General features: G+C 42.6%; 1 protein-coding gene across 1 annotated transcript in view; it reads left to right on the top strand.

Moving 5' to 3' along the window:
• The first annotated feature begins 2,469 nt into the window (after window positions 1-2,469).
• LOC120017820 (lysyl oxidase homolog 4-like) overlaps window positions 2,470-22,882 on the top strand; it is a 56,567-nt gene continuing 36,154 nt past the window's right edge. The window contains exons 1-6 of the mRNA XM_038960789.1: window positions 2,470-2,503; window positions 4,989-5,334; window positions 11,944-12,125; window positions 17,140-17,484; window positions 18,772-19,079; window positions 19,415-19,629. Of these exons, the coding sequence (XP_038816717.1) occupies window positions 2,470-2,503; window positions 4,989-5,334; window positions 11,944-12,125; window positions 17,140-17,484; window positions 18,772-19,079; window positions 19,415-19,629 (1,430 nt within the window). The remainder of the gene's footprint in view (window positions 2,504-4,988; window positions 5,335-11,943; window positions 12,126-17,139; window positions 17,485-18,771; window positions 19,080-19,414; window positions 19,630-22,882) is intronic.

Genomic DNA, 22,882 nt, shown 5'->3' with positions numbered 1-22,882 from the left:
CTGTATGTTAACCAGTGGAGTCATCCTCCTCACACAAGTACACCCCCTATTCTATTCACTGTATGTTTTCCAGTGGAGTCATCCTCCTCACACAAGTACACCCCCTATTCTATTCACTGTATGTTAACCAGTGGAGTCATCCTCCTCACATAAGTACACACCCTATTCTATTCACTGTATGTTAACCAGGGGAGTCATCCTCCTCACATAAGTACACACCCTATTCTATTCACTGTATGTTAGCCAGTGGAGTCATCCTCCTCACATAAGTACACACCCTATTCTATTCACTGTATGTTAACCAGTGGAGTCATCCTCCTCACATAAGTACACACCCTATTCTATTCACTGTATGTTAACCAGTGGAGTCATCCTCCTCACATAAGTACACACCCTATTCTATACACTGTATGTTAACCAGTGGAGTCATCCTCCTCACATAAGTACACCCCCTATTCTATTCACTGTATGTTGTCACGGCTCCTCCTCTGCAGTGCAGGGGGCGGTTCCTCCTGCAGGCAGAGGAGGGTCGTTAGTGATTGGAGCCACCTGGGCTCAGGGTATAAAACTGCTTACTAATCACCTCTCTCTCTCTCTCTCTGCTCCTCCAGGTATGCTCATGATTTGTTTGTTCCTTTGTCGTTTTGCCTAGTTTTCATTCAGTCATGTTCACACACACATATTCACGCATCCATGCACTTTACATACACCTTACATTATGATACTTCCACACCTCATTCCTTTTTCTTAGTTTAAGTTAATAGTTTGTTGTAGAATAAAGAACCTTTTTTAATTGGCCTATACCTGTTGTTTGCGTCCCCTCATTTTTGTCACAGGCTATGAGCCGGCTTGTGACAAGTGGGGGCTCATCCGGGATTGTAGTTAACTTGGGTTAGTTTAGTTTAGTTTGCCAAATGTTTTTTTGTTTGAGTGGATGTTTTGGTTGGGCCAATTTTTGTTTAAGAGAGAGTTGAGAGCCATGTGTTCTTTTGGTTCAGTTAGCTTGGTAGCTAAGCAATTCACTCTGTGTTTTTCTGGGTTTTGTTCAGGTGGGAGTCCTCTCCTGTTCAGGCATATCAGCAAGTGTCCATAGGAGGCTTGTGGTGTTTTTGTTTTAGGTGGCAGTGAACGTGGGTAGAGCATCCCTTTCCCTTTTCCCCTACATCGGCTCGGGAGCACCTCCGTGGTTATGGGAGGGCCGCCAGTTTCTGGTTGTCTTTTCCACTCCACTGGTTTTGTGTGCATAAAACCCCACCACATGTGACTGCACGAAGACCAGGGCCAGTTAGTTAGTAGTTTTGGAGGATAGTGGGGTGTGGCTCCTGTCCTTGAACCCAGATTGACAGCAGGTGAGTTGTGTTTTTTTTGAGCATTTGTAATAGTTGTATTGGTTGAGGAAAATGTCTTCCATTTTGAGTAGTTTTTTTCAAGCTCCTTCAGAGGTAGCCTTAGAGTTGTGTACTAAGGAGCAGTTAATTGAAATTGCTGAACATTATCAGATTGAGATTGTTGATAAAAAATAAAATAAAAATTAAAGAGACTGTTAAAACTAGCTTAAAGCAGGGTCTTAGGGAAATGGGTGTTTTTGGCGGTCAGTCTGCTAGTAGTGAGGGTGCAAGTTTTCAGTCTAGCCCTTCATTAACTTTTGAGCAGCAGAGGGAACTGTTGCAAATGCAATTAGAGATAGAGCGATTGAGAAATGCTAATAGACCGGAAAGACTACCACAGTTTGATGTTTCACAGAATCTTCGTTTGTTGCCTAAATTTGATGAGTCAGATCCAGACACATACTTTACTTTATTTGAGCGTATTGCGGAAGCTAGAGCTTGGTCAGATTTGGACATGACTATGTTGTTGCAATGTGTACTTACAGGTAAAGCACGTGAGGCTTTTGCAGCACTGAGTGTAGCTGACAGTAAAGTTTATGCTAAAGTTAAATCAGCAGTTCTGAAGGTCTACGAGCTTGTGCCAGAGGCATATCGTCAACGTTTTCGTTACAGGAAAAAGTTAGATTCACAAACCTATTCTGAGTTTGTTTGTGATTTGACTTCTGCATTTAATCGTTGGTGTACAGCTTCTGAAGTTAGTACTTTTGAGGGTCTGTCTAATTTGATTGTGTTAGAACAGTTCAAAAATTCTGTTTCTGACCAGGTTGCTACATACATGAATGAACGTAAAGTTAAGTCTCCAAGTGATGCAGCAATCCTTGCAGATGAGTACAGGCTAACACATAAAAGCCATTTTGAGTCAAACAGTGACATGTACCATAAGAATAACTTTACTCCTAGGAATAGTAGGTCACCTTTTTTGGGGGCTTCTTTCCAAAGGCCTCAGCAGAAGTTTGGGTCTGGAGGACTTAAAGCACCGGTTAATGCTAATACCTGTCGCTACTGTTTAGTTGAAGGACATTGGAAGAAAGATTGTCCTCGGCTTCATTCAAAACAGTCAGGTCAAGTTAAACCTGCTATGATGGCAGCTCCTGTTACAGCCTCTGACCACCAGGGTGAGCTGTTTCAGCCACTAGTTGAGTTTGATTCTCAGTTTTCCCGCTGTGATTTTTCAGCCTTTATTTCAGATGGTGTAGTGTCCCTGGTAGATGGCAACCAGAATGTTAAAATCAAGATCCTAAGAGACACTGGAGCTTTAGATTCTTTTATTCTGGAATCTGTTTTGCCGTTCTCTAAAGAGTCTGATACTGGCCGTTGTGTAATGGTATGTGGTATGGGTTTAGTTCCATTCTCTTGTCCTTTACATGAAGTTACCCTAAAATGTGGTCTGGTAGAGGGTGATGTAGATGTTGGGGTTAGACCTCAGTTGCCAGTAGAGGGAGTGCACATGATTTTGGGGAATGACTTGGCAGGTAGTAAGGTGTGGGCAGATGGCAAATTAAACATCTGTAAGAAGCAACCTTCAGTGTCCCCTGCAAGGGAATCTCCGGATCAGAACTGTGGGTCTCCTGAGGTATTTCCAGTTTGTGCGGTTACCCGCGCAGCCTCTCGTAAGGAGATTGAGAGTAAGCCAGAAAGTCTTGAGTTGCCAGTCAAACTCCAGACAGAACAGTTGACTAGTTCTAGAGATTCATTGATGACTGAGCAAAAGGCCGATACTACTTTAGCTGATCTGTTTGATAAAGTGGTTCCTGATTCAGTGGTGAGGAATAGTGCTCAGTGTTATTTTCTTCTTGATGGGCTGTTGGTCAGGAAATGGGTTCCACACTATGATCAGGGTCTAGGAGAACCAGTCTTTCAAATAGTTGTACCAACTACCTTGCGAAATAAAGTGTTGCAAACTTCACATGGTGATGTGGCAGGTCATATGGGTGTTCGTAAAACTTATGATCGCATACTTCGTTATTTTTTCTGGCCACGTTTAAAGCGGGATGTATCTCAGTTTATTAAAACTTGTGATACGTGTCAGCGCACAAGCAAGCCAAATCAGGTTGTAAAGCCTGCACCGTTGTATCCAATACCAGCCGTAGGGCAACCTTTTGAGCATCTTATTATCGATTGTGTTGGGCCATTACCAAGGTCCAAGTCAGGTCATAGCTACTTATTAACTTATGTGTCAAGCAACCAGATATCCGGCAGCTTTTTCCTTGCGTACCATAACTTCAAAATCAGTAGTTAAAGCGTTAACTCAATTTATTTCAACATTTGGGATTCCAAAAACCATCCAGTCAGATCAGGGGTCTAACTTTACATCCCATTTATTTGCTCAGGTTCTCAAACAGCTTAAAGTTAAACACAACAAGTCTACTGCGTTCCATGCCCAGAGCCAGGGAGCTTTGGAACGTTTTCATCAAACTTTAAAATCCTTGCTTCGTGCATATTGTACAGAACTGTCTGCCGACTGGGAGGAGGGGTTACCTTGGCTGTTACTAGCTGCTCGTGAAGTAGTGCAGGAAAGCACAGGGTTTAGCCCAAATGACTTAGTGTTTGGTCATAAGGTGCGTGGGCCTTTAGCAGTGTTGCAGGATGGTTGTTTGCCTGAGGAACCACCTCGGAACCTTATTGACTATGTAAATGGTTTTAGGTTGAAGTTGTATAGGGCTGGTGAACTAGCGAAAGAAAAACTCAAATGTTCTCAACGGAAAATGAAACTGAAATATGACAGACAGGCTGAGCTGCGTGAGTTTAGTCCTGGTGATCGGGTACTTGCTCTTCTGCCTCTTGTAAGTTCACCTTTTCAGGCAAAATACTGTGGTCCTTTCACTGTGTTGCGTAAAGTGTCAGATTTGAACTATCTTATTGAAACCCCTAGTCATAGGAAGTCCTCTAAATTATGCCATGTGAACCTGTTAAAATGTTATCACTCCCGTGATCTAAGCAAAGTTGAAGGCACTCCAGCAGTGAGGTCAGTGTTGACTGCTGCCCCAGTCCCTGCATCTTGTGGCTTTAATTTGGTGGAGGGGGGAGAAGAGGAAGTTAAAGTTTCGGATGAGGTCTTACAAGGACGGTTGAAAAACTCCCAGACTTTGCAAAACCTTGGGGTTTTGGTAGATCATTTAGACTCTGAGAAACGTGATGAATTGGTAGCTCTTATTAGAAACTACCCTGTTTTGTTTTCTGACACTCCATCGCAAACCCACTTAATTGAACATGATATAGACATCGGAGATGCTAAGCCTATCAAACAGAGATTTTATCGTGTGTCTGAGGAGAAGAGATTGAAACTGGAAACAGAGGTGCAGTATATGTTGGACAATGGTATTGCGGAGCCATGTTGTTCAAATTGGGCTTCACCCTGTCTATTGGTCAAAAAGTCTGATTCTACTTTCAGACCTTGCACTGATTATAGAAAAGTTAACAATGTTACTAAAGCAGACCTTTACCCTCTTCCTAGGATGGAGGACTGTATTGATCAAGTTGGGTCAGCAAAGTATGTTAGCAAATTTGATCTTTTAAAGGGATATTGGCAAGTACCCCTTACCAAAAGAGCTTGTGAGATTGCTGCCTTTATAACTCCATCTGGTTTGTTCTCTTATAAAGTGAAGCCTTTCGGCTTGCGGAATGCTCCAGCCACCTTCCAGAGGCTAATGAATCGGGTGGTCTCAGGTCTGGAAGGGTGTGCCGTGTATTTGGACGACGTGGTCGTCTACTCAGACTCCTGGGAGGAGCATGTTCGGAGAGTGCAAGGCCTGTTTGAAAGACTGGTGTGGGCCAGGTTGACTATTCATTTGGCAAAATGTGAGTTTGCCAAAGCTACAGTCACATACCTAGGCAAGGTTGTTGGTCAGGGATTTGTCTGTCCCGTGGAAGCCAAGGTTCAGGCTGTGAAGCAGTTCCCACAGCCCTCCACAAAGAAAGAACTGATGCGCTTCCTGGGAATGGCGGGGTACTACCGTGCTTTTTGTAAAAACTTTTCGGTAGTAGTGTCCCCACTGACCAATCTGTTGAAGGCCAAGGCTGAATTTATCTGGTCCACCCAGTGTCAAGAGGCATTTGATGCAGTTAAGACTCTTTTGTGTTTGGCACCTGTGTTGGCAGCACCAAATTTTGGGAAACCTTTCAAATTGCAGGTAGACGCCAGTCAAATCGGTGCTGGGGCTGTGCTTCTCCAGGAGAATGACGACAAGGTTGAGTGTCCAGTCAGTTTCTTCTCCCGAAAATTTAATAAGTATCAGAAAAACTATTCTGTAATTGAAAAGGAGGCTTTAAGTCTCATTTGGGCTTTACAGCACTTCGAGGTCTATGTTGGTTCTGGTTTGACCCCTTTAACTGTGTTCACTGACCACAACCCACTTGTTTTTCTGAGGTCCCTGCAAAACCCCAACCAGCGCCTGATGCGTTGGGCTTTGTTCTTGCAACCATTCAACCTTGATATTAGGCACATTAGTGGTAAGGATAATATTATTGCTGATGCTCTGTCCCGTGCTCCTTTAACCTAGCTTGTATCTTTTCTCTGCTGACCCCTACGGGCTGTCTGCGCCTCTTTCCTCTTAAATTGCTCCTCAGGTACCAAGGCTGCTGAGTTTGAGGGGCGGACAGTCAGCTGGGGGACACGGGGCTACTGCTAGGAGCCGGGATTGGTATTTTTGTTGTTTATTTGTTTTTTGGGAAATTTGAATTATTTTGAATATGTTGGAGGAAGTTGGGTTGAGGGTGGGACCCTCATTTTAAGGAGGGGGGTGTCACGGCTCCTCCTCTGCAGTGCAGGGGGCGGTTCCTCCTGCAGGCAGAGGAGGGTCGTTAGTGATTGGAGCCACCTGGGCTCAGGGTATAAAACTGCTTACTAATCACCTCTCTCTCTCTCTCTGCTCCTCCAGGTATGCTCATGATTTGTTTGTTCCTTTGTCGGTTTGCCTAGTTTTCATTCAGTCATGTTCACACACACATATTCACGCATCCATGCACTTTACATACACCTTACATTATGATACTTCCACACCTCATTCCTTTTTCTTAGTTTAAGTTAATAGTTTGTTGTAGAATAAAGAACCTTTTTTAATTGGCCTATACCTGTTGTTTGCGTCCCCTCATTTTTGTCACAGGCTATGAGCCGGCTTGTGACAATGTTAACCAGTGGAGTCATCCTCCTCACATAAGTACACCCCCTATTCTATTCACTGTATGTTAACCAGTGGAGTCATCCTCCTCACATAAGTACACCCCCTATTCTATTCACTGTATGTTAACCAGTGGAGTCATCCTCCTCACACAAGTACACACCCTATTCTATTCACTGTATGTTAACCAGGGGAGTCATCCTCCTCACATAAGTACACACCCTATTCTATTCACTGTATGTTAACCAGTGGAGTCATCCTCCTTATTAAGTACACACCCTATTCTTTTCACTGTATGTTAACCAGTGGAGTCATCCTCACATAAGTACACACCCTATTCTATTCACTGTATGTTAGCCAGTGGAGTCATCCTCCTCACATAAGTACACACCCTATTCTATTCACTGTATGTTAACCAGTGGAGTCATCCTCCTCACATAAGTACACACCCTATTCTATTCACTGTATGTTAACCAGTGGAGTCATCCTCCTCACACAAGTACACCCCCTATTCTATTCACTGTATGTTAACCAGTGGAGTCATCCTCCTCACACAAGTACACACCCTATTCTATTCACTGTATGTTAACCAGTGGAGTCATCCTCCTCACACAAGTACACACCCTATTCTATTCACTGTATGTTAACCAGTGGAGTCATCCTCCTCACACAAGTACACACCCTATTCTATTCACTGTATGTTAACCAGTGGAGTCATCCTCCTCACATAAGTACACACCCTATTCTATTCACTGTATGTTAACCAGGGGAGTCATCCTCCTCACATAAGTACACCCCCTATTCTATTCACTGTATGTTAACCAGTGGAGTCATCCTCCTCACATAAGTACACCCCCTATTCTATTCACTGTATGTTAACCAGTGGAGTCATCCTCCTCACATAAGTACACACCCTATTCTATACACTGTATGTTAACCAGTGGAGTCATCCTCCTCACATAAGTACACACCCTATTCTATTCACTGTATGTTAACCAGTGGAGTCATCCTCCTCACATAAGTACACACCCTATTCTATTCACTGTATGTTAACCAGTGGAGTCATCCTCCTCACATAAGTACACACCCTATTCTATTCACTGTATGTTAACCAGTGGAGTCATCCTCCTCACACAAGTACACACCCTATTCTATTCACTGTATGTTAACCAGTGGAGTCATCCTCTTCACACAAGTACACACCCTATTCTATTCACTGTATGTTAACCAGTGGAGTCATCCTCCTCACATAAGTACACACCCTATTCTATGCATTGTATGTTAACCAGTGGAGTCATCCTCCTCACATAAGTACACACCCTATTCTATTCACTGTATGTTAACCAGTGGAGTCATCCTCCTCACACAAGTACACACCCTATTCTATTCACTGTATGTGAACCAGTGGAGTCATCCTCCTCACATAAGTACACACCCTATTCTATTCACTGTATGTTAACCAGTGGAGTCATCCTCCTCACATAAGTACACACCCTATTCTATTCACTGTATGTTAACCAGTGGAGTCATCCTCCTCACATAAGTACACACTCTATTCTATACACTGTATGTTAACCAGGGGAGTCATCCTCCTCACATAAGTACACACCCTATTATATTCACTGTATGTTAACCAGTGGAGTCATCCTCCTCACATAAGTACACACCCTATTCTATTCACTGTATGTTAACCAGTGGAGTCATCCTTCTCACATAAGTACACACCCTATTCTATTCACTGTATGTTAACCAGTGGAGTCATCCTCCTCACACAAGTACACACCCTATTCTATTCACTGTATGTTAACCAGTGGAGTCATCCTCCTCACACAAGTACACACCTATTCTATACACTGTATGTTAACCAGTGGAGTCATCCTCCTCACACAAGTACACACCCTATTCTATTCACTGTATGTTAACCAGTGGAGTCATCCTCCTCACACAAGTACACACCTATTCTATACACTGTATGTTAACCAGTGGAGTCATCCTCCTCACACAAGTACACACCCTATTCTATTCACTGTATGTTAACCAGTGGAGTCATCCTCCTCACACAAGTACACACCTATTCTATACACTGTATGTTAACCAGTGGAGTCATCCTCCTCACACAAGTACACTCCCTATTCTATTCACTGTATTCATGGCACTGCACAACTGTCCTATTCTGGTACATATTCTGCACTTGTGGTTATTTATCAACTATATAAAATATGGTTATGCAGACCACTGAAGGTAAGTGTGCTTGTCTGTGTGGAGAGGTACAGTGAGGTGGAGAAAGCCATGCAACAGGTGCTGAAGATGGATAAAGACTGTGAGGAGGCTGTCAACGAACTCTTCAACTGCAGTCTTACAGCTTATAGTAAACACACAGATGACTGATTATAGTGGGTTAGAAGTAAAATCAGCCCAAAAAAATTCCCTTTTTCAGGACCTTGTCTTTCAAAGATAATTCGTAAAAAATCCAAATAACTTCACAGATCTTCATTGTAAAGGGTTTAAACACTGTTTCCCATGCTTGTTCAATGAACCGTAAACAAATAATGAACATGCACTTGGGGAGCGGTCGTAAAGATACTAACGGTAGGCAATTAAGGTCACAGTTATGAAAACTTAGGACACTAAAGAGGCCTTTCTACTGACTGAAAAACACCAAAAGAAAGATGCCCAGGGTCCCTGCTCATCTGCGTTAGATGCCTTAGGCATGCTGCAAGGAGGCATGAGGACTGCAGATGTGGCCAGGGCAATAAATTGTATTGTCCGTACTGTGAGACTCATAAGACAGCACTACAGGGAGACAGGACGGACAGCTGATCATCCTCGCAATGGCAGACCACATGTAACAACACCTGTACAGGATCGGTACATCCGAACATCACACCTGTGGGACAGGTACAGGATGATAACAACAACTGCCCGAGTTACACCAGGAACGCACAATCCCTCCATCAGTGCTCAGACTGTCCGCAATAGGCTGAGAGAGGCTGGACTGAGGGCTTGTAGGCCTGTTGTAAGGCAGGTCCTCACCAGACATCACCGGCAACAACGCCGCCTATGGGCACAAACCCACTGTCGCTGGACCAGACAGGACTGGCAAAAAGTGCTCTTCACTTGACGAGTTGCGGTTTTGTCTCACCAGGGGTGATGGTCGGAGGAATGAGCATTATACCGAGGCCTGTACTCTGGAGTGGGATCGATTTGGAGGTGGAGGGTCCGTCATGGTGTGTCACAGCATCATCGGACTGAGCTTGTTGTCATTGCAGTCAATCTCAACACTGTGCGTTACAGGGAAGACTCCTCCCTCATGTGGTACCCTTCCTGCAGGGTCATCATGACATGACCCTCCAGCATGACTGCCACCAGCCATATTGCTCGTTCTGTGCGTGATTTCCTGCAAAACAGGAATGTCAGTGTTCTGCCATGGCCAGCGAAGAGCCCGGATCTCAATCCCATTGAGCACGTCTGGGACCTGTTGGATCGGAGGGTGAGGGCTTGGGCCATTCCCCCCAGAAATGAACATGCAGGTGCCTTGGTGGAAGAGTGGGGTAACATCTCACAGCAAGAACTGGAAAATCTGGAGCAGTCCATGAGGAGGAGATGCACTGCAGAACTTAATGCAACTGGTGGCCACACCAGATACTGACTGTTACTTTTGATTTTGACCCCCCTCCTTTTTTCAGGGACACATTATTATATTTCTGTTAGTCACATGTCTGTGGAACTTCTTCAGTTTATGTCTCAGTTGTTGAATCTTGTTATGTTCATACAAATATTTATACGTTAAGTTTGCTGAAAATAAACGCAGCTGACAGTTGACGTTTCTTTTTTTGCTGAGTTTATTTTATGTTCGCAGAGTGTGGTTTAGCTTGCTTAACACCAGGGGGCGTAGTATAATCTATTAGTACTAAACTCCACACAAACTGAAGGGAGAGTGAGCGTTTATATATACCTTGTGTATTTAGTTTTCCAGAAAAGGCATTGACATTTTGGTTTAAGTCACTCCTGTGACACTCACTAGCCTAACTCAGAGCTGCTGCTGATCAGATGGGCTATATGGTGGCCCTATCATCACACACAGAAGGAAGCTGAGAGGAAACGATGGAGGATTGTGTATGTATGTAAGCAAGATAAAAGCGTACGGTGGTTAGTATGCGTGATGGAGGATGGATTGTGTGTGCGTGTGTGTGTTTGTAACAGATAATAGTTTATTGTGGTTAGTATGTGCGGTGGATGCAGTAAGGAGAATGTAACCACTAACCAGGTGGAGAAGGATAGACATACAGATTACAGTATTGTTAAAAGCATGGGGGAAATCAACTGCATGCCCTAATTCCAAAAATGTTTAAACAAAGGTGTGCGTGTGCATGCTTTCGTGTATCTGAAAGAGCACGAGAGCATGTATTTCTGGCCTGCCTTGGCTGATTGTGGCTAAGGGCAGAGCAGGGCCGGGCTGCGTAATTAGAGAGGTGGAGATGGCGAGAGAGCTCAGCCACAGCAACTATACTCTTAAAGACTGTGTCTCTCGCTCACTCTTTCTCACTCTCACACACACACTCTTCAACCTCCTCTTCCAATCAGTAGGTCAGGCACATTAGCTACACATACACTGCTCACACAGTCAGTTCCTCTTTGTCTTCACAGATGTTTCTCTCTCTCTCTCTCTCTCTCTCTCTCTCTCTCTCTCTTCTCTCTCTTCTCTCTCTCCTCTTACGTATTTCTGAGCACCTCCAAGATGTATGATACCTACTAATGGTCTAGTTACTTTAGACAGAGACGAAAGTAGGGAGGATGGTCGGGGAGGATGGGTGGGCGTAATCTGTGACCGTCTAGCAATCCAAAGGTTGCATGTTCGAGTCACGTCGGCAACAACGGTAGCATTTTAGATAACCCTAACGCTTAATTCTAAACTTAACCCAATTCACCTAACTTGCTACCTAAATGACCTAACCTTTGTCATTGAAGTTCTAACCTTTAATGTAAATTATCCTAACCATTGTTGTTAGTTCCCTTAACTGCTAACATAAATTCTTCCTGTAATTTTCCTTTGTTGTCACAGCGCAACAAGCAACCTGGTATCAGAGAAAGATGTATAATACCATACGTCCTCCAAAATGTATCATAAGTTATTTATCCAATTTGTAAGCTATTTTGCGACTAGGTAAGACATATGACACTATACATCCTATAAATCTTATGACATTTTACGACCGCTATTCCATTCATAATGTAACCTAACGTAACGTCATATATAATACGAAAGGTAGTGTCGCAGATTAACATACAGAGTAATACGAACTGCCCTGAGTCCCCGTTGCTCTGTGTCGTCCAGTGTGATCTCTCGCAGCCTTGCGTTGGGTGTCCCGGTCATGTATTTTTGGCTGCTTTCCCTTCTTTTGTCCTGTGTCATCCATCCAGTGTTATCTCTCTGATAGGGGCCTGTTCTTCCAGTGTGATCTCTCTGACAGGCACCTGTTCTTCCAGTGGGATCTCTCTGACAGGGGCCTGTTCTTCCAGTGTTACCTCTCTGACAGGGGCCTGTTCTTCCAGTGTGATCTCTCTGACAGGGGCCTGTTCTTCCAGTGTGATCTCTCTGACAGGGGCCTGTTCTTCCAGTGTGATCTCTCTGACAGGGGCCTGTTCTTCCAGTGGTTTTCAGAGATATAATATTTTAAACCTAACTTCTGTTTACCCTGAATAACAGAAGTGTGAACTCTTCTACGCCTGCTACACAGTGGTGTAAAGTACTAATGTAGCTTTTGGGGGTATCTGCACTTTACTTTACTTTTCTATTAAGATATCTTTACTTTTATTCAAGTATGACAATTTAGTACTTTTTCCACCACTGCTGCTACGTTATTCCGGTGTTGGTTTACCAGCCACGCAGGGAGGGACCGCCACTCAAGCATCCAGTCTCACACACCCTGTCCCGGGCTGCCTGGCTGGCACAAACAACTAGATTGCTAGATCTAGATTCACACAGTCACAGGGACATGCATGCAGGCAGGCACGTGCACACACACACACCCTACACTAGGCGGCATGTGGTCTTACAATGAGGGTTTGCAGTTGATTTTTTTCCCACGCATTCAATATTACTGTAATCTACGTTTATCTTTCTCCCCCTGGTTAGTGGTTACACATTCTCCCTGCTGCATCCATCCTCCACCACACATCCTAACCACTGAGTTTTTATCTTTGACACACACACACACACACACACACACACACACACACACACACACACACACACACACACACACACACACACATCAACTAAAACGGAATCAAAAATATACTGAACAAAAATATAAACTCAACATGCAACAATTTCATAGATTTTTACTGAGTTACAGTTCATATGAGGAAATCAGTTAGTTGAAATACATTCATAAGGCCCTAATCTATGGATTTCAAATGATTAGGATACAGATATGCATCTGTTAGTCACAGATACATAAAAAAAAAAAATGGGCCTCAGGATCTCGTCACAGTATTTTTGTGCAATGAAATTGCCATCTATAAAATGCAATTGTGTTCATTGTCTGTAGCCCATACCATAACCCTACAGCCACCATGGGGCACTCTGTTCACAATGTTGACATCAGCAAACCGCTCACCCACACAACACCATACATGTGGTTTGTGGTTGTGAGGCCGTTTGGACGTACTGCCAAATTCTCTAAAATTACATTGGAGGCGGCTTATGGTAGAGAAATGAACATTCAATTCTCTGGCAACAGCTCTGGTGGACATTCCTGCAGTCAGCATGCCAATTGCATGCTCTCTCAAAACTTGAGACATCTGTGGCATTGTGTTGTGTGACAAAATTGCACATTTTAGTGGCCTTTTATTGTCCCAGCACAAGGTGCACCTGTGTAATGATCATGCTGTTTAATCAGCTTCTTTATATTCCACACCTGTCAGGTGGATGGGTTATCTTGATAAAGGAGAAATGCTTACTAATAGGGATGTAAACATTTGTGCAAATAATTTGAGAGAAATAAGCTTTTTGTGCGTATAGAAACTTTCTGGGATCTTTTATTTCAGCTCATGAAACAAGGGACCATCAATTTACATTTTCCATTTATATTTTTGTTCAGTGTTCAGTAGATCACGGTTGTGTTCATTAGGGCACGCAATGGAAAATGTCTTAAAACGTTTTACAATGGAAACAAACGTTTTATGTGTGAAATTTATATGAAAACATATCTGTTTTATAAATATTTTAGAAATCTGTAGAGCCATGCCATCTGTGTCTACCTGTGAATTTACGGTCATCGCCGATGAGAATATGAATCCTATGAATACACCCTGTCCTTCTCAAAATGGAGCTCTGAGGTTTGTGCTTGCACTGAAATACCTTTATCAACACAGCAGTGAAGGGCAGAATATTCCAGGTGGCTAATTCTGTAAGAAATCAAATAAACACCTTTCCAACAAGCAGACAAACAAACCTGGACACCTGGAGGAGGGACCAAATAGGCACCAAATAGAAGAACATTTACTGAAACAGGTAGGGACTGTTGGACTTCTTATCGGAAATGCCCAATAGGAAACACAAAAAACATTTGTTTCCATTGCAAAAAGTTTTAAAACATTTTCCATTGCATGCCCTAATGAACACAACCGTGATCTACTGAACACTTAACTGATCCCAGAAAAGACTAACTTGCTGTATTACATATAGAAGCCATAAAGACATACTGTACGTCATACATTGTAAGGGTGAAAGCTAAAATACAAATTAGTTCTAGAAAATATATATAATTTATGGGGGAAGACCAGAAGAATCCCTAACGTATAGACACATGATGATTGACTGAACAATCCCCTGGAGACGTCTCCCTTGGAAACGACATGCATAGTCTTAGATACAGAAGATATAAGCCTACTACAATGTATAAAAGACAACAGCTGTGATTCCAATTATCTATCAAAACCTTGCAATTTGAAGTCAAAGGGTCAAACAGCTTTTTATTCTTCCTGCTTTATCAGGAAGTTGGGGCCACACTTAGGTAGTCCAACAGTGAAGTGAGGGCAAGTGACCTTAGAAATCCACCTCTCACGTATCACACGTTCCTCACTGCTGCTATACCCTCATCAATACTCCCATCTCTGACTACCACCCTTACACTAGCAGAGAGAGAGAGAGAGAGACAAGGAGGCTGGGCCTATTTTAAAACGCTGGTTTGCGGTTGGGCTCAACAAGGAAATATATACCCTGTGGTTTACTCAGCTTCTTTGGGATACTTGGAACTTGACATTTTGGAACTATTCCTGACATAGCAACTTCCTGTTGGTAGCATTTACACAACACACACACACACACACACACACACACACACACACACACACACACACACACACACACACACACACACAGACTTACATAATGTTGGCCTCCTCGAAGACTTGTTGTGTAAAACATTCTGGACCGAGGTTGTGTAAAGGCAACCGTCAGCCTATCAGAGAAGAGAATTTGATGGTGTCACTAGCAGAAACATGTGACTCTAAATGTGAATGATTTGATGATTAGGTTCATTCACTCATTTATTTATTCATTAATTAATTCATGACACATAATCAATCTTGAATGTACAGGACATATACACTCTCATGTTGAATTATGTGAATGGTTAAATTGATTAATAAATTCAAAGGACAGACACTGATTCTTCTTTCATGTGAAAGGTATTACCCCAGCATTTCATTATGTTTCTGTGATAAAATGTTTGGCTTGTTTTTGACATTAAGATGGAATCCTATCTCTCCTCCCTGTGGAGACAACAGTACCATGTTGTCAACACAGGACATGGAGGATGGAATACTTTTGCATTAGTTGAACCCATTAAGAAGGCGTAGGACATCATTTACAGTCATTCCACCTGGATGTTTTTGTTTGGAAGATTACTCGGATCCACCCACTGCTGACTCTCCTCCCGTACTGCAGATTGTTATTTTATTCATGTAATCCATTGTGAAAAATCAAGGATACAAACTGAACTGTTTCATCACTTTACCGTTTATCAAGTGAGATTTGTCTCCCTGTGAGTTTATAGGAGATACAGTGGGCTGTGAGAAGAGACTTTATTTGTTACATGTGACTACATTTTAGCTCTATTGGTACAAGAGATTTGTGGGATTATGTACAACAGTGAAATTATACACAGAGAGTATCTGAAAACAGATCATTATTTCCCAACAGCACCATTTAAAATGCACACACATCCAAAACTATGTTTATAGTTAAATCAAAATGCAATTAAACAATTGTGTGTGTGTGTGTCAGCATTTCTGAGTGAGCAGGAAAATTCTTAAAACATGAGAGAGAGAAGAAATGTGGGAGGGAATGAGGGAGGCAGGAGAAGAAAGAGAAAGATTGACCAGAGACCTCATCTAGCAGGTACACTTACTTGTTCACTCAGTCACTCTCTCCTCTCCCGGTCTGGGACGTGTAACACTGCTGTGTCTGTAGCTTTCTAACAGGTGAGTCCACCCTCCTGCTCTTTTATTCTCATTTTATTCCCTTTTTATTCACCTTGCAGTGCTTTAGATGTATAATTCAAATACACATGTGAATAGAAATATATTAGTCTAGGTAACTTATGTTAAGTTTACATGTTGGCTTTTATCTGGTTGTGTCTTCTCATACAGGGATAATCAGGTAGTTAAACATGAGTGGTTGCTTGTTTCTGGATTAGTTGATTAAAGAATAAACGTGATTTGATTAACATCAACCTCATCAATTTTTTAAAATTACGTTTCATTCAAATGCGGAATTTTGTTCCAAATGTAATTATCATAATGTATGATAATAGCTCTATTCTGTATTCTGATATGTAATTACACAAAGAAAGTTATGGCTTCTGTGCAACTCAATGTGATCTAGTGTATTCTCATGTGTTTCTGAGGATACAGGGAATGTCTCAAACATTTTTGGAGTTATTTAGTCAATTTATAGTATTATGCAATGCTGTCCGTCCTTCTGCCTGCCTGCCTGTCTCTCTATGTCTGTGTTGGGGTGAAATATGTTTCAATAGCTCCAGGGTAATACTTGTACATATCTGGGGCTGAAAAAACTTAAGAACTGAAATATTTCTAGACTAATTATATGTCTATGTGAAATACAATCATAGTTCTCTGGTTGAACTTCAGATTTTAATGTCTGGAACTACAAAGAGTTTCATCATATCCTGCTCATATCAGACTGGTTTCTATCAGGTCCTCTATCATTGTATCTGTAAACTTTGGATTTAGCTAATTTTTATGTTGTTGAAATGTATTTTGAGAGCGAGAGAGAGAGACTAACCTGTCCACTTACCTGTAGCCTACCAGTCTCCCAGCTCTGAATAGGACAGAATAGGCCAACTCTGTCCAGATGATGTCAGTAATGGCCTGTTTGAAGATAGCCATCTCTCTCTCACTCTCTTACAATTCCACTGCTGGTTATGAGCCCAAATAATGCCTCTTCATTCAGGGTAGCAAATATTGAACTGGGATAAATTATCTCTCAATAAAATACGATTGATCATACTATCAAATCCACTCAACTAATAAACAACTGATTTCCTTCAGTCAATTATGTTGATGACTCTACTAACCCAATTCTCTCTCTCTCTATCTCCTAGACGACACTCCATACACAGACATGATGCCTCGCATCTTCCTCATCTGCTTGAGTTCTCTGCTCCTCCTCCTCTTCCTCTCCTCCTCTGCGCTTTCGGAACCCCGCCGACGGTCGTCATCCTCACCACGCAGCAGGACCGCGCGCGCTCCGGTTTCAAAGGTGCGCCTGGCGGGAAACTTCGCCCGGGGACTGAACGAGGGTCGCGTGGAAGTGCTTCACAACAGCACGTGGGGGACGGTGTGTGATGACGACGTGGATATCAACCTAGCCAAAGTCGTTTGCCGCGAGCTGGGCTTTCAGACCGGCATCACGTGGGCCCATAGTGCCAAATATGGAGAGGGTGATGGTAAGTGTTCCAGAACAGTTGCTGCATTTTTGCAATGATCAAAATGTATCTTTATCAGATAATATACTCTTTAAAATCGAAAGATACATTAAAAGAAGACAGTCAGCTTCCATTCTTTTTATATGGCTGTCAGATGTTAAAGGGATAGTTCACAAAAATTACAAAATGACACAAATTGCAAAATTACCCTGTAAGCAGTCTATGGACAACATATGACAGGAATACATGCTTTAATTTCCCTGTCACTATTTCCACATGCTAACGTTTTAGCATTTGTTGCACTAATCCCATTCAAGTCATTGGACCGATATTAGCATTTTTCACACATCATGTCCGAATCATTTGAAAGTATCCAACATTTAATGTGAAGCTTAACAAAGTCAGTTATAGATAATATGAACATGATGTGCAGAAAAAGCTCATATCGATCTGTCGGATTTGTGCCACAAATTCTAAAACGTTAGCATGTGGAAACAGAACCAGGGAAACTAAACCAAAGCATGGTAAGGAAGGAAGCCAATATATAATTTAGTAATTTGGGTGAACTTTAATCCATAAGCCTATCTTTCCAATTCTGTGAAGAGGATGCCTGCATTCTAACTAAAATTCAGTTCCAAAACCATTCAGTTTCTAAAGCACTTGACTTTTACTGGCAGGCATGATTAGTAAATAGATATTTCACAACAGCAGTAGCCTATCCCAGGATAGGATGGCAGTGCTAGACAGCTAGCCTAGCTACTGCCATGTCGCTTCACTCACCCTTCCCTTTAATTGTAATTTAAAGTTGGAAATAAAGCATGTCTATAAAACAAGGCAAGTGTAGCACATCGCTGGCAGAGCAAGGCTGTCATTACTCTAAAACAAATGCTCCTCTCAGGCCGTATATTGCCACGCCAGCCTGCCAGGCAGCGACTGTAATGAGGAGTGCAGTGAAGTCCCATACGTTTTCTTTGTATCTTTATGATGGTGGCAGGCTCAGCTCATTCACTGCAGGGTTATTTTGGTGATGTAATTGGTGATGTAAACGTGGGTGTTGGAGGCCTACAGAAGCTGGGGAGACAGACTCCCTAGTCCCACAGTTGCAACTTATTACTGTATATGGCATATTTACGGCACATTTTTATCAAATTTGGCTATCAATTATTACATCAGTGAAGGAATTAATAAAGGTATGGATAATTCAATCAGTCAATCAATCAATCAGTAAATACTTTAATCCGTCCATCCATCCATCCATGACAAGTTGATGTCCATATCCGATAACAACCCTGTTTCCGCCGTCCCCAGGTCCTATCTGGATGGACAACGTGCGTTGTGACGGCACAGAGAAGACTGTGAAAAACTGTAAACATAACGGCTGGGGTGTCAATGATTGCAAGCACTCTGAGGACCTTGGCGTGGTCTGCAGTCCGGAGCGACGACTGGACCAGGTCACGGGGTCACGTAATGGTCAGTCAGTGGCCCTGCGTCCGGATGTCAGCGTCTCGCCCCAGTGGCAAAGCATCCTGGCCAGCCGCAGTAACCCCCGACAGGCCCATCATGGGAACGGACACCCTCCAGAGAGGCCCAGCCCGAGACAGCACCACTACAACCCGGTAGGTAGCATTGCACCTTATACTCTCTATCCCTGCTACCTCTAGTAGTAAAGTAGACGTAACCTGAGACAACATCTATACAACCTGGTAAGCAGCTACAGTGGGCACCACCAACTCTATGACTCTGGTACTTGCTAATGTCTGGTATTTGCTGATCAACCACCGATACTGCCAATGCCAATCAATTAACCAATCAATTAACCAATCAATTAACCAATCAATCTATATATTTACTGTCCCAGTTGGAATTTATTCGCTTAAGTCATTTGAATTTGAAAGAGTCCTTGATCAAACTTTTTTACAGCAAAGTTTTAAGAAATCCCCTCCCCCCTCAGTATTCCAGCAAGGTGCGTATCCAGGAGGTGCGTCTGCGGCCCATCCTGATGCACACTAAGAAGCGGGCCCTGATCACTGAGGGCGTGGTGGAAGTAAAGCATGCTGGGAGATGGAGGCAGGTGTGTGACCTGGGCTGGAACCTCAACAGCAGCAGAGTGGTGTGTGGAATGCTGGGGTTCCCTGAGGCAGAACTACACAACGAAAGAACATACAAGTAAATAACCCACTCCATTCAGCCCTCAGATCTGCAGATTCAGAGATTCAGAGTGTTTAATAGTCACATGTTCAGGGTTACAGGTGTGATTGTTGTTCAGATTCAGAGTGTTTAATAGTCACATGTTCAGGGTTACAGGTGTGATTGTTGTTCAGATTCAGAGTGTTTAATAGTCACATGTTCAGGGTTACAGGTGGGATTGCAGGGTACAGTGAGCTCCAACATCTAGGACTAAGGGAAATGTATATATATATATATATTTTTTTTAATCTAACCATTATTTAACTAGGCAAGTCAGTTAAGAACACATTCTTATTTACAATGGCAGCCTAGGAACAGTGGGTTAACTGCCTTGTTCAGGGGCAAAACGACAGATTTTTACCTTGTCAGCTCAGGGATTCGATCTAGCAACATTTCAGTTACTGGCCCTCTAACCACTAGGCTACCTGCCGCCCCAAAATAATGGAAATGGTAATAATAAAAAAACAATAGAAATAGAAATAGCACTATATACATCATAAGGACTGTAGCAGTGATGGATGTCCATTGGGGTGGAGGCAGAGTAAAGACTGATGAGGGAGTGGGGAGAATGACCATAACAAATAGTTGTAAGGTGTAGGGGGTGGTTTTCGGACAGGGCTGAGGTTTTGTCCGGATGTACATGTCCTCATGTGTATGGTATCCATATTAGGAAGTCTCTCAGTTGTCAGACAAAACATCCTCAGTTGTCAGACTGACTCACTCACTCACTGACACACTCACTCACTGACACACTCACTCACTGACACACTCACTCACTCACTCACTCACTCACTCACTCACTCACTCACTCACTCACTCACTCACTCACTCACTCACTCACTCACTCACTCACTCACTCACTCACTCACTCACTCACTCACTCACTCACTCACTCACTCACTCACTCACTCACTCACTCACTCACTCACTCACTCACTCACTCACTCACTCACTCACTCACTCACTCACTCACTCACTCACTCACTCACTCACTCACTCACTCACTCACTCACTCATTGACTCACTGACTCACTCACTCACTGACTCACTGACTCACCGACCTAACTGTACTTCCTCTGACCCTGTGGAAAACGGTGGTATTAGGACGGTTTAGCTTAGAACCGAGGGAGAACCACACATTAGCACGACTATTTCTGTCCCATCATGAATGAAAGTCCTCTGTCCAGACTTTTATGGACATCCTACTGTAATTATTTCCGAATGGTTTTGTCCTGTGTGACTCAAAGTTGAGACATTCATTCTCCATATAGGCTGCAGCTACTGTAGCTAGCCCCGTGTGTGCGTGTGCGTGCGTGTGTGCGTGTATGTGTGTGCGTGTGACTGAATTGACCATAACATCTGTTCTGATTCCTGTATCTGTTTAAAGAGAGAGCTACTGTTTTAGCCGGTTAATTTCCTCACTAGACCTTTCCCTGTCATGTTACATTCAAGTGAGGGGAGTTTCAAGACCGGATTGGTACATTTTCAGAAGTGATTAATTCCAATGAGATATTTAGCTCCATAATGGCACCGTGGAAGACAGAGGCCCTACCTAGGCTCATAGCCAGTATAGTGGAATTGTAAGGGAGATGAGAGAGGAACAGGACAAGGTTGGTGTAGTCTGAAGGACTTAGCCTGAAGAATTCACAGGCAGTTGAATTCTGTTGGCCTCTTGTTTTTAAACCTGTGAAGTCACAGAAACAATGTTCAAAGAAGGAAGAATGAAAGAAAGGAAAAAAGATGACAACAGAAGAAGAAGAAAAATAAAGTAGGGAATAAATAAATAGACTGAGAGGTGGATATATTCAGGAGTATTTGTCTGTTTGTTTTAACAAGTGCATGTGGTCCAATGGCCGTGTCTGAAATCTGTCTTGCCTATAGGCTACTTACTAAAACTGCATACTGTGTACTTATTATTGTACGGGACATTTACATTATAGTCATTTAGTTGACGCTCTTATCCAGAGAGACTTACAGGAGCAATTAGGGTTAAGTGCCTTGTTCGCCAGATTTTTTCACCTAGTCAGCTCGGGAATTCAAACCAGCGACCTTTCGGTTACTGGCACCACCCCTTCTTTACTGCTAGGCTACCAACCGCCCATAATACGTCCATCATACTATTTAGTATTTAGAACATACTGTTTAGTGAAAATGTATGCAGTAAACAACAAATATCAACTTACTAGACTCACCTATACTGAGAATGCGTCATTTAATGCATAATTGTGTTGTTTCCCGCCATTCGTTCATTTGGGTTCAGCTTGTCACCTCAGCTAATTATAGACTGCTGTCAAACACACATGGATCTGACAAGACGACTCTTCCTCAATAGTGTTCAGATTATTCTACTACATGAAAAGCCTAAATAAGTATGACATCAAGACATTTAAATCATACAACATTTTCGAAATATCAAATACTATAAAACATTCTATTTTTGAATGCCCAAAATGCCTACTTTTTAGAACGCAAGTACGGGTATTTGGCCATTATCTTTTCAGAGTTCAAACCGCCAGTTTGTTTTTCTGTCAGTATGTTTCATTCTCAGTTTAGTAAATTACAAGCAGTTTGGGACGGCAGTGGTTGCTTCTATTTAAATTCAGTTGGGTCTCTGTGTCCTAGGGTTGACCTGGTGTTGTGTTCCGAAGGGACAAACAGGAGAACACATCTGGAAACACACAACAAAAAGGGACTTTCTCATTGGCTATATTCCATCTGTTTCAAAGCGTTTTCTTTAATTTCGTGCCTACTGAACGGTACCCCAGTGTTTGTGTGCCTGCTGGTCCAGCTGGTGAAAGCTTTAGCCCTGGCACCACATCACTCTGATATGACCCAGAAAGGCCAGATCATTTTTTTACCTCAGATTAGACAGTTAGTCATGTTTAAAGTCTGTATAGTTTATTAAGGCCAGTTTTGCTCTTTTATAGTTTTGTTCTCATGGATTTTATTAGTATTTTAGTCCTGGTTGGTTGATAATTTAAGACACTACAGTTTTTATGTATAGCCCAATATCCCACATCCTAAAATAGAATGAGTGATTGACTGATGGTTGGTTGATTGATTTTAACATGGCTTAAAGGTGCAGTCTGTAACTTGTAGTATTTTCACATTCGTCCAAGAACCTAAATGAAAATATAATTTATTTCACAGAAAATTAAAGTTACTGTAGTCCTAACCCAGTAGAACCCAATTAGGACTGGCATGACCTGGCATGAATTGACCTACAGTAGCT

This window comes from Salvelinus namaycush, chromosome 22 (genome assembly GCF_016432855.1).
Source record: "Salvelinus namaycush isolate Seneca chromosome 22, SaNama_1.0, whole genome shotgun sequence".
NCBI classification, from domain to species: Eukaryota; Metazoa; Chordata; class Actinopteri; order Salmoniformes; family Salmonidae; genus Salvelinus; species Salvelinus namaycush.
This window is presented reverse-complemented; position numbering and strand designations above follow the sequence as displayed.